This window comes from Brachyhypopomus gauderio, chromosome 9 (assembly GCF_052324685.1).
Source record: "Brachyhypopomus gauderio isolate BG-103 chromosome 9, BGAUD_0.2, whole genome shotgun sequence".
NCBI classification, from domain to species: Eukaryota; Metazoa; Chordata; class Actinopteri; order Gymnotiformes; family Hypopomidae; genus Brachyhypopomus; species Brachyhypopomus gauderio.
In genome coordinates, this window is record NC_135219.1 from 11,711,061 (window position 1) to 11,723,042 (window position 11,982).

At 47.3% G+C, this 11,982-nt stretch overlaps 1 protein-coding gene across 6 annotated transcripts; it reads right to left on the reverse strand.

Annotated features, from left to right (window-relative positions):
- Positions 1-57: 57 nt before the first annotated feature.
- cep135 (centrosomal protein 135) lies at positions 58-11,300 on the reverse strand. 6 transcript variants are annotated; one of them, XM_077017121.1, is made up of 26 exons: positions 11,064-11,300; positions 10,415-10,563; positions 10,074-10,264; positions 9,814-9,981; positions 9,541-9,685; positions 9,315-9,399; positions 9,011-9,139; positions 8,705-8,920; positions 8,103-8,168; positions 7,371-7,521; positions 6,774-7,006; positions 6,251-6,406; positions 5,974-6,117; positions 5,788-5,865; positions 5,477-5,628; positions 5,253-5,368; positions 4,836-4,990; positions 4,585-4,640; positions 4,287-4,455; positions 4,062-4,172; positions 3,789-3,974; positions 3,455-3,664; positions 2,852-3,054; positions 2,640-2,744; positions 2,361-2,516; positions 58-761 (listed from the first exon to the last, which is right to left on the reverse strand). In XM_077017121.1, exons 2-26 carry the CDS (start codon positions 10,525-10,527, stop codon positions 740-742), a joined length of 3,516 nt encoding a protein of 1,171 aa, XP_076873236.1. In that variant the 5' UTR covers positions 10,528-10,563; positions 11,064-11,300; the 3' UTR covers positions 58-739. The 6 variants fall into 6 exon arrangements, with proteins under 6 accessions (XP_076873236.1, XP_076873235.1, XP_076873237.1 ...); XM_077017120.1 differs by having other exon boundaries at positions 10,965-11,300; XM_077017122.1 differs by having other exon boundaries at positions 58-1,876; positions 10,965-11,300.
- Between the last annotated feature and the right edge of the window lie 682 nt (positions 11,301-11,982).

Consider the following 11,982-nt stretch of genomic DNA (forward strand, 5'->3'; position numbering starts at 1 on the left):
TCAGTACTACATCGTGTTGGACTTGGGATGTGCAGTTCACACAAACTACTACTGCAGCACATTATGAACATCTTTATTCAAGTGAATAAGTTAAGAATTCAGGTAAACAAACAAATGAAATGTGAGAACAGCAGGGTTTCTGTGTAATGCCGACAGGCCTGCGTACTGTGGCCATATATTACAGTGTTTGGTAATCTTCACATGCTGTTGTAGATTTAGCACATATAAAGGGAAGAGTTCATATAAAAATACTGTCATTACAAAAAAGATAACATGAAACAAAAAAAAAAAAAACTATACAATGACGCAAACACCAGGGAATGTTTCTGTTAAAATAGTTAAAGCAGTTTATATAAAATATTAATAAAATATTCACATTTGGAAGTACAAAAACTGAAAAATCAGCTATTAAAAAATCAGAATTATGTATAGAATTATGGCATGATGACATTTGTCTGTAACGATGTCAGTGCATCTTTCTTCAAAGGGCTAGTAAACACATTTTATAGGATGAATGGTTTGATTACTGTCCAAATGAGAAGAGTATAAAAACATACTATATTCAAGTTTGTTATTCCAAACAGAGTCCTCTCAGAATTGTAGCCAAGATGGAACTAGATGAAACAGAACAACCTCTCTCAAAACAAACGTACGTCCGCATGTCGTTTTCAGGATCAGGAAGGCCAGACACATTTTCCCAGGGCACGTTTCCTGTAGCTCCACATTCTTTTCTTGCTTTCTAGTCCTTAAAGCTTACACTCCTGCAATTAAGCACAATTCATTTAAAGCCCTCAAGCAAGACAAGATAAACCACGAGTATGAATTCTGATCTGTAGCCAACAATGCCTTCATGACCTGTTGCTCATCTTAATCTGGATTTAGTCAGAACTGTCAATGGTTACGGGTTAAATTAATCCATATTTAAATTTAATCTTTTATTTTTGTTCCATGCTAAGGCCACTTTGGCACTGCATATTATTAATATTAACTCATCAGTAACCGTAAACATGAAACTCATCTAAACATACTACACGGACTGAAGTGCGCCAACTGACCACTCTTACGTGAGCACGTCGGATTGCTTGTTTCAAACCCACGAGCATCTGTGGAGTCATCCCTCTACTCCCTAATACACGCTCGAGTCTCTCCAAGACTCTGAAGTGTGTCTGGACACGCGTGCCAGTTAAGTCACAAAAATGCGTTTGTGAGGTTGCTACGCAGCCCGACTTGCAATTGACATTCCACATTCATGTCAAAGGTGTTCAGGGGGGTTGAGGTCAGGGTCAGCACAGTTCACTGGAGTTCCTCCACTCATCAAATGTTGTGTGTTGTGCTGGAATAGGACAGGGTCTCCCCATACCAGTATTATCACTACCCTTTACTGGAACTAATGTGGTCAAGCCCAAACCCTGAAAACCAGTCCCATTCACCGTCTACCCCCAGTTTACTGTTAGTGCTTAGCATTTTGGTTCAGCCATCAGACTGCCAGAAAGCAAAGCATGACTCATCATTCCAGAGAACATTTCCAGTGCTTCAGCGTTCACTGGCCATGCGTCTCATACCACTCCAGCTGACAGCTGGAATCGTGCAGTGCTCTTAAGCCGGTGCCAAGCTGTCCGACGGCCATGGAAACCCATTTCTTGATGCTCCTGAGCTGATGTTTCCAGAAGCAGTTTGGACATTTTGTGAGTGAAGCAACAGAGGACAAGCGACTCTTCCACACTGTGTGTCTCGTCGTTCACCAGTCCCACGACAGCTCGTCCGTCACTTTAGTAGCCGACAAGTTTTGGCTCCTGGACGCCTCCGTTTCACAATAATAGCAGGTGTGACCTGGGCAGGTCCAGCACGGTGAAATGTCCAGCACTGACCTGATTACCTGTTCATCATAGACGTAGCTGAAACTTCTGAACTCAATAACCTGTCCACACATGCATTTCTTAATTTATTAACAGATCAAAAATGTAACTATTTTTTGATGGTACTATTTTATTTTTTTGTCGTACTGCTAATTGGTGACAAAATGCTGTTTTAGTTTGGCAAGCAGTGGCTGGCTATTGGTAGAAGATGGCCATCATGTTATCGACTGTGTTGTGATCATACACTACATTTACAGTTAAAAACAAAGTTTAATCCTGCAGGTGTTGGGCTTTTTTAACCACTTGTTCATACATAGGCAAAGAAGGGTCTGCAGGTTGTAAAACATACTGGGGCACTGCAGAGACATACTGGGGACACATCATTGTGTGCCTTCCTAATTTAACACTACAGTTATCACACAATTCCATTTAACTAACCTTTCCAAGGCAATCCATTTTTCTTACACATACACATTTGTATACAATTATTCCAAATACACTTACTTCTCCGGTGTTTTGTCTGTAGTACTTTCTGGTGTGCGTAAAACGGAACGTTCGGGAGAGACTGGGCGTGGACTGTGAGAGGTGCTGAGGGGGGAGGAGCTACGCAGTGAGGTGAAGGACACGCCCTGTCTCCGCATCTCCTGAACTGCCCTCTCCCTGTGTATGTGACAGAGAGACAAAGTGTATGCGTGAGAGACAGAGAGAGAGGAGGAAGCATTTCGCACTCTCACAAACTAAGCTATGATTCGCTCACCTATCCAAGAGCTGTGATTGGCTCACCTCTCAAAGCGTTCTGTTGTCAGCTGTCTCTTCAGCACGTCCATCTCGGTCTGCAGCTGCGAGACTTTTCCACGCAGCTGAGAAACCTCCCTAGCCTGGTTCGCCCTGACCAAACACGAACGAACACAGTCAGCTCAGCCACACAGGACAATGGGTTGCGCTCATTTTGCGTACGCCGTCCCTCTCGGTCAGCCCCTCCCAACGGCCCTTACGTTTTGCCGTCGGCGAGGGCCAGACGGTCTCTGAGCACCTTCATCTCCGACTCCCTCTCACTGGCGCTGAGGTGGCTCTGGAACTCCTTCTGCCGGTTGGTGGAGAGCAGAGTCTCCAGGTTGCGCACCGCCACCTTCTCGCTGGCCAACTGTTTCTTCAGGAGCTCCGCCTCGGACCGCGTGTCCTCCAGCTCGCCAGTCACCTGGGGGTCAAAGATCATGAACGTTTCTGTTAATGTTCATGTCGCAGTCTGATGGGACAAGGTTCCACAGAGGGAGAAGCATTACAAAAAGCATTTTCTGCAGTTTTTGATTGGCTGTATGGGAGATCATAATGTTGTGCTGTTGATGGACATGCCTGTGTGTGTGTGTGTGCGTGTGTGTGTGTGTGCGTGTGCGTGTGTGTGTGTGTGCGTGTGTGTGTGTGTGTGTGTGTGTGTGTGCGCGTGCGTGCGTGCGTGCGTGCGTGCGCGTATGCCTGTGTGTGTGTGTGTGCGTGCGTGCGCGTATGCCTGTGTGTGTGTGTGTGTGTGTGTATGTGTGTGTGTGTGTGTGTGTGTGTGCGTGTGTGTGTGTGTGTGTGTGTGTGTGTTGCTCCCTCACCCTCTCGAGCTCCATGCTCTTGCTGCTCAGCTGTCGTGCACTCATCTCTTTGCTGGAGTCCAGTTTGACACACAGCTCTCGTACGGAGGCGAGATCGGCCAGCAGCGTCGCTTTCTCCGCCCGCGCGGCCTGCAGCTCCTCCTCCAGCCGAGACATGGCGCGGGCCAGCGCCGACACCTGGGCCTCGTACGCCTGCAGCGCATTCACGTGCTGCGCAACGGAGAACAGAACAGCGCCGGAAGGCCGGGATGAAACCCTCCTTCACCCGGACCTGCTGCAGAAGGTACCTGAAGCTACACCGCGGTCTGAACGTGCGTCCCCCCCCCCCACGCACCTCCTGGATCTCCCGGTCCTGCAGGGAGAGCCTCTCGCGGAGGTGCCGGCGTTCCGTGTCGGAGGAGAGCAGCTCCAGCCGGATGGAGGTGTTGAGGCCCTCGGCGTGCTGCAGCTTCACCTCCCGCTCCTCGGACTCCGTGTGCGCCGCGCGGAACCGCTCCAGCATCTCCCTGTTCTCCTGCTCCTGCAGCACCAACAGAGGACCATCGGTAACCGGTGTGTGTGTGTGTGTGTGTGTGTGTGGGGGGTGTCGTCTTCATGCCTTTCTTACCTTAGCTGCCATCATGTTCTCAAACCTGGCCACCTCGGAGATGTAGGAGTGAACTCTCATCTTCAGCTCGTCTCTGTCTCTCAGAGCTTCCTCCATCTCAGCGTGCACCGTCTGCACACAACAGCACAGAATGACGAATACGGAGCACAGAACATGGAGTGGGTTAGCTACCGACATGTACCTGCTTGTGTGTGTGTGTGTGTGTGTGTGTGTGTGTGTGTGTACCTGGTTTTCTCTGGTCATGGTGGCCAGGTCGTCCTGCAGTCGTCTGTTCTCTCTGAGCGCTATCTCCCTGTCCCGGCTGACTGACGACAGCTGGTCTTGTGATTGGTCCAGCTGTCTGCGCAGGCTAGCAATCTCCCGCTCACGACTGCTCAGTGTTCCCTTCAGCTGACTACAGCACACACACAAACACACACGCACACACACGCACAATTGTTGGCAAATCTAGGCAATAAAAGCATGCAAACCAATCCGAAAACCTTCGTGAACAAACGGAAAATATAAATAGTCAAACACTCACTCTAGCGAAGTCTCCAATTCTGTTATGGCAAGTCTGACTTCTGTTAGTGTCTTTTCCTATGGAAGGGTCAGAGGTCACACATCACTATAACGAGCATGTCTAATGATGATTGGGCGAGGGTGGGTGGAAGGTGATTCATCCCCTCCTCTGTCTTATACAAAAAAATCTATTTCCGTTGTTCTTGTTTGTAAGACTATGAAGAGAAGGGATGGTTCCCGCACTGCTACCCTGCCTAGATGATGCGGGACTACCTTCTTGTGCAGCTGGTCCTGAAGCAGGACCATGCCTTCAGCCTTCAGGTCCACGGCGTCCTGCAGGGCGTCCTTTTCTCGATCCAGACCCGCTATGGCCTTCTGAAGGACCGCTACCTCATCCTTCTGAGAGGAGTCACGTCTACTCAGCTCGGCTTCTCACACACACACACACACACACACACACACACGCTAACATACTTCTCATAGCAGCAGGAATGCCACACAGAAATATTCATGCTCATCATATCAGGATTGGGAGGGATGCAAGACTGATGAGGGAGTGGTCATTAACAATGAGTACAGTACGTTTGCATGCAGCCTGCAGTGGTTAGGAGAGAGAGAGTGCCAGAGAGTGAGAGTGAGAGAGAGACAGAGAGACCCAGAGAGACAGAGAGTGTTGGGGAGGTGGCTTACCAATTTTTTCCTCCAGTTTGTCTATTTGTTGGTGAGCTGCCTGTAGTTCACTGGTCTTTACAGACAATCTATGCTGAATGTCAGAGAGGGACTTCTCCATCTGATCCTGCAGTAGCCTACACACACACACACACACACATATATAAAACATAAGACACTTGCACAGATATAAGCCTTTTCCTGTAGTTCATGATTTGGCCCCGCCCCCTGCCCCGCCCCTACACCTGAGTGCGCTGCTCTCTGCCCTCTGCTGTGCCGCCTCCTCTGCACTCTGCATCATGGCGGCTGCACGGGTCTTAAGCTCCTCCTCCACAGCAACACGACTCTCCCTCAGCACCGACACCTGAGCACGCAGGTCCGACCTCTCCCTCTCCAGCTACGCCGCACACACACACACACACACACACACACACACACACCCACACACACACAATGCTCAACAAGACGCTAAACAAAAATAATAAACATGCACACACACAGACGTGAACAGAGGTAACAGGGGAAATATGATCAGCTGATGATACAGGTGATGTACCATTTGAACAGTGTTCTCAAGATCCAGGATTCTCATCTCCTGCTGCCCGCTGTCCGTCAGAGCTGAAGTCTGATTCACCTGAACAAAAAATCCACACACACACAGACACTCTATATTGAGAAACAACCCACAAACTAATCTACACACACACACACACACACACACACACACACACACACCTCCCACCTTCAGTCTTTCACGGAGCGAGTCTCTTTCTGTTGTGACTTTGAGGAGTTCAGCATCTGTCTCTTCTCTCTCCTCTCTCCATCTCTGCTGAAGCTCTGGAGAAAACACCAACTCTCTCTGAACACTTCTCAGTTCCTCCTGAGCCTACACACACACACACACACACACACACACACATATATTTATGTGTTTTATTTTTTTAATAAAAACAATTAATTGTAGAAAAGCATTTAAACTCAATATGCTGCAGAGGAAGTTGTGCGAGTATGTCCTTCACCTGCTGGTACTGACTGCTGAGCTGGTCCCGTTCAGCGGTCAGTAGTTTGACCCTGGCCTGGATGTCATCCATGTGCTTCTCGAAGGCCAGCAGGGCATTCTGCAGCTCTTCTCTCTCCCTTACGGCTTGGGCCAACTCCATGTCCACACCATCACCCTGCACACGGACCAGGGGAGGACCACACTGGTGTGTGTTCACACTACACACCTAACACACCATCACCCTGCACACGGACCAGGGGAGGACAACACTGGTGTGTGTTCACACTACACACCTAACACACCATCACCCTGCACACGGACCAGGGGAGGACCACACTGGTGTGTGTTCACACTACACACCTAACACACCATCACCCTGCACACGGACCAGGGGAGGACCACACTGGTGTGTGTTCACACTACACACTTCCCTCCTAACACACCACAGGGGAGTGCTATGCTTGACTCTCAGGATGCTGAATCTATGTACAAGTACCAGGTCAGGAGGAATGATGCCCGCTTGTGTACACAGAGTGTCTTACCCTGACAGACCAGCTCCGTCGTCCTCTGGGACTCCTCCCCCTGGACAGGCTGGGGGCGGGGCCCTTGTCTGGCCACTCCCTTGCTTTGCGGTATCGCTCCACCTCTTGTTTGTAGAGATCTCTCTCCTCCTCCAAACTCTTCACAAAAGCATCCAGGCGAGATGGCGAGCGCTCCTTACCGCACATCCCATGTCTCGCACGCATGCGCTCCAGCTCCAGAATCATTTCCTTATCTGTAACAAACACACAGATGTGTATGACACACACACACACACACACACACACCCCATCACTCTTCACTAAGTGCCACATGGTTTTGTTGTAGTTTCATCTCCGTCTCCAGCTGCAGTGATCAACATGTTTCACAGTGTATCTCTGTGTTTCATTTCATTTTACTACACTTTCACACTATGGACTGTATTGGGGTAAATGAGAAAGGATCTGCCCTAAATGACCCTCATACTGCCACAACCTACTCCTCCTTTTGTTTGGACAATCTCTATTATGACGTTTTGAATTAAGCATCCTCAACATACCTCGAGTCGTCTCGCTTACCCACCACACAACGCTCAAAGGACCAAACACACGGTGTCTCACCAGTTTGTGTCATTCTCTCCACTTTGTCCTCCAGACGCTTCTTCTCATCCTCCAGGAAGTGTATCAATCCCTCCATCTTCTCACTGTGCTCCCGCATGTCCGACAACTGATCCCTCAAACGATTCTTCTCATAATCACCTTCTGCCATGTCCTGAATCAGCCAATCAAATGTTTTAAGCTCAAACCGATATCAAGTAACAGGAAGACCTAGATCTTTAAACAGCCAATCACAGGCCAGGTGCTGCGACAGTCAGATTTAAAAAATCAGCCAGTCACCTCTAACAAAACCCAGCAGGGTGTTAAACCAAATTAGCAGGTGGACCAAGCTTTCCAAGGGTGTAAACAGAGATGCAGTGTAAAACTCTCTCAGTCAGCCTCTGGATCCCTGCTGAGTGGGAGCTGTACTGTGTCATTACTGCCCAATACATCTGTGTTCACACTGACTGCATGTCATCCACAAGGAAGGAAGATCTTTTTTCTTCATAACATTACAACCAAAATAATATGAGATTAGGTGCCCATTTTCACCAGCCACATAATCTTCTCCATTTCTCTTAATATATACAATTTAAATGTGTGGATTCCATATCAGTGCTGGCTGGAGATTATAAGGATGACAAACCGATTCATTCGTCCGCCCGCGTTTTAAGATCTGAAAAGCCGGCTGGCTGTACAGCAGCAGATGGCTAATTTCACAGCCTGTTTCACATGGCAGGTTTGAGGAGCGCGTACCCGTCGTAAGGCAGAGACCTCCTCCTCCAGCTCCTCCGTCCGCCCGTGCAGCCGCTGGAGCTCCTTCTGAGGACAGAGGTGTGAACGCAGCAGTGACAGGACGAACTACACTCCAACCTCGTCTTAACCACATCCACCTTAATGACCTAGTCTTAACGACATCCACCTTAATGACCTAGTCTTAACCACATCCACCTTAATGACCTCGTCTTAACCACATCCACCTTAATGACCTCGTCTTAACGACATCATTCAGACCGGAGCACAAGGACTGGATCAACAGTCCTGAAATTCATGGACATTTGCTTTGATCTGCTGTGTATCAGACTGACGTGTGGACGTCTGCCAACCAACATTCTCTGATGAACTAAATGGAATTCATTTCAGGCAAAGACATGAAAAACAACATATACATTATCCCAGATATAATATAATTTTGTCTCTTTTGATCCAACCGCAGGTTGTGCATGAAGAAGTGCCAGATTCCAGCCATTCCCTCCAAAACCTGAATGTGTTCATTCTGAGACTCTCTCTCCTTCTCTGTTGCGCTCTCTCTCTCTCTCTCTCTCCCTCCCTCCCTCACCCCTTTTCTCTCTACCCACCTTCGCCTCCTGCAGCTCCATGTCTGCGGTCTCCAGCACCATCTCTTTGTCTCGCTCTAGCTGTTGGGCGAGCTGGTCTATCTGGGTGAGTTCGTGACATAGCTCCTGGTTCCTGGCGCTCAGGTCTGCCGCTTCGCTGGAGGCCGTATTCTTCCTCTTCTCCAGCCCCTGCACCTTCTGCTCCAGGGCCCTGTTGGTTTCTTGGAGGTACTCAACCTAAAGGAGCAGGTCACCAAGCCGGTTACAAGCCGATACAATGGGGTGAAAACCAATAATCACAGATGAGCGAAGTGTACAATCATCCACCTGCAGGTTCAAGTGGGCAATAAGTTTTTCATTGCTGACGTTCTGAGCCTCCAGAGAGATGACGTCATACGGACGACCTCCATCCAGCGCCCGATTCAGACGCTCAATCTCCTTGTCTCGCTCCTCCACCTGCAGAAATGGCAGAAAGATTCTGTTCCATTTGTTTCGTGCACATGTGATTTCAGATGCAACTGATCTTCAGGGATTAGCTAATACTGTAAGAAAAGCAGACATTACTTTAGAAATAAGAATTTCAGGAATACAACACACGCGCACACACACACACACACACAGACACACAGACCTGTGCATTAAGGTGTTTGATTCCTCCCTGAGCTCTCTCCAGGTCCAGCTTCAGTGCAGTCACCTCTTGCTGCAGCTCCTGGATCCTGTATCAAAAAGTGGGCAAACATTACTCACACAGATTCTGCCATTTCTGTAAATCACATACTGAATGCTTGTCTGAAAGCACAATGTAGACAAATGAGGCAGATTTGAGCAGTCTGTTGTGTGAAAGCTCCCTCTCTTACCTGTCATCCGCCACCTGGAGCAGGTCAGCAATATACGGCTCATCGGGCTGTGACACAGCTGGGGGGGTGGGGCCATGAGAAGGGGGGAGGAGCTCATCGATCTGCATACGTTGGCGTCTGAATGGGATTGGCCTCTTTTTACCTCCTGGTTAATCAAATTTAATGTTACATGAGCTGCAGCACCTAATACTGAGTAGTTACAGTGTAAGAATAGCATTGCACAGCAATGTAGTGTGGCTGGTTGACTAAATTCGACTACAGTAGTGATCCTACCCGGAGTCTGCACTACAGCCTGCATGTTCTTCTCGTGGAGCTGCTGGATGCGTTCGGTTTTGGCTTTGCCATCTTTCTCCATGGCACGAACCTTATGTACATACTGGTTGTTGAGGAACTTCAGATCTGAGGTCTCATGGTCCAGTTTCCTGATGTAAGCCTTCAGCTCTATTGACAAATTGCACAAAAAAAGTCGTTTCAAACTTGAGCTCATTAAATATGGTGTCATTGAACAGGATGCTTCATTCATGAGCGTTTACCTCTACTGGTCCGATCTTTCTCCTCCCTCAGCTTCAGGAGCCCCAAGTGCAACTCATTGTTCTCTCGGACCAGCCGAGCGTTCTCGGTTTTGTAGGGCTCCAGCAGAGCGTCGAGGTTCCGACTCTCCTTTTCTGTCTTCCCGGCCGAAAGCTTGGCATTGCGTAAGCTTTCAGTGGTGTGTACGAGATCACTGTAAAAGGAATTTGACAATGCAGTTGTCACTGGATTAAGTAATGTTACAGTATTACTGCTGATGTATGTTTAACAAAGTTAACCAATAGAAACATTAACAGTCTGGAAAAACATGGTTTTTAATGTCATCAGAATTTTTATGACTCACCTAAAAAGTTTTTCAACCAGTGGCAACGACTCAATGCTTAAAGGTTGTCTGTAACCCAGCTGATCCAGACGTTTTCGTAGGTTAATAAATTTTCGTTCAGCTGTAGAACTCATGGTCGATGGACAATATTCTGTGGACAGTTTTTGTGTCTGTAATAAAGATTGATAAAATAGCTAACTAAGCTACTTCCCTATATTACGATTTAAATCACCTACTTATGCACGCACCAGCTAGTGACTGTTTTTCTGACCAGAGTTTAGAAACATGTTCAAGCCACAGTAGCAAGAAAGATATTAACTTAGTTATCCTAACCCACAGAATCAGTGTGAATCACCAAATAATGCACACACAACCAAAATATACCCAACTAATTTCCTAGCTAGTCTAACGAACTAACTTCGTGACTTGTCATTCATGTGACATTTGCACAAGAAAAAGCTGCCTAGATTTTTGACACAACAGCAGAAATAAACTACATGACTAGGTATAGTTATCTAACTAATTCAGCTAACACGATAAGAGTTAACTTGCAGATAAGAATGTTACTTACCCTGTAACTAGACTGTATTTCGGTTTGTTCTTATATTTGTCCTTAACTATCAGGTAGCTAGTCAGTTATACAGCTACATAAACAAACCACTGGGGTTACCTGGTGAACATGGACAGTAAACTAGCCCCTTAGCTTGGCACTCATCACATAGCTTCATAAAACCTTAGCAGGACAGGAAGACTGAGCCATTCTTTGCAGGAAGTCATCGGAATGTAATACGCATGGGTTGAGGGGTTTGTTATCTCAAAATATAATACTGCATTAGGCTAAAATGGCTTGTTAGCTATCCAGTGCACTAGTGTATTGTAGCCAGGCGACTTCCTCCTCCCGTCAGCGTCTTCCGGTGGCGGGAAAACTGTTTGAAAATGGCGCCGAAGATCTCGTAGGATTGCCATAGAAACGAGGTCGCTCGCTGCAGCGAAATGTCGCCGCCACGCGGTCAAAATAAAAGCGACTGTTCAGCAAACGATGCGGATTGTAAGCAGCACGTGCAGACGTCTTCCACAACCTGTCTTGGACCATGTCCTTTGGGAGAGGTGCACAATGTTGTTATAGTCTACTTAGAAGGTTACAAATTAAAGTTGGAGACCCAGATTTGGGTGGAAGTCCAGACTTACGGGGAGAACAATCTTAAAAGTAGCCTTTGTGTCTAGCCTTGAGAGTGTTTTGGAAGTTTGACACTAAAAATCAACAGTTTGCTGATATATCCTGTTCCATCATGAAGAATTTTAATAGGCTTCCTCCTGTATGTTTAAGGGCTGCTGTGCACGGTCTATATCACCGGATATATGGGCAGACTTTTTAAACCCAGGGAACAAGTAAGCACATTTGTATTTTATTCATCGTTTCTATTTTTAAACTGTAACTGTTTTAAACTGTAACATCCTCATGAACTTTTTCACTCAATTATGAGTGAGCCTCGTATCTGAGAAGAATTTCAATTATTTCCTCCTCCACTAAAGTTGGAGAATTAGATTAATTAACCAATTAAAATTGGTTAGATGAAGATGTTTGCCAG

Coding starts and splice junctions, on each gene's coding strand:
- cep135 (XM_077017121.1), bottom strand. CDS start 10,527: ATGAGTTCTACAGCTGAACGAAAATTTATTAACCTACGAAAACGTCTG. Junction 6,407..6,773: donor GACGGAGCTGGTCTGTCAGG/GTAAGACACTCT, acceptor GTCCGTGTGCAG/GGTGATGGTGTGGACATGGA. Junction 5,629..5,787: donor TTGAGAACACTGTTCAAATG/GTACATCACCTG, acceptor TGTGCGGCGTAG/CTGGAGAGGGAGAGGTCGGA.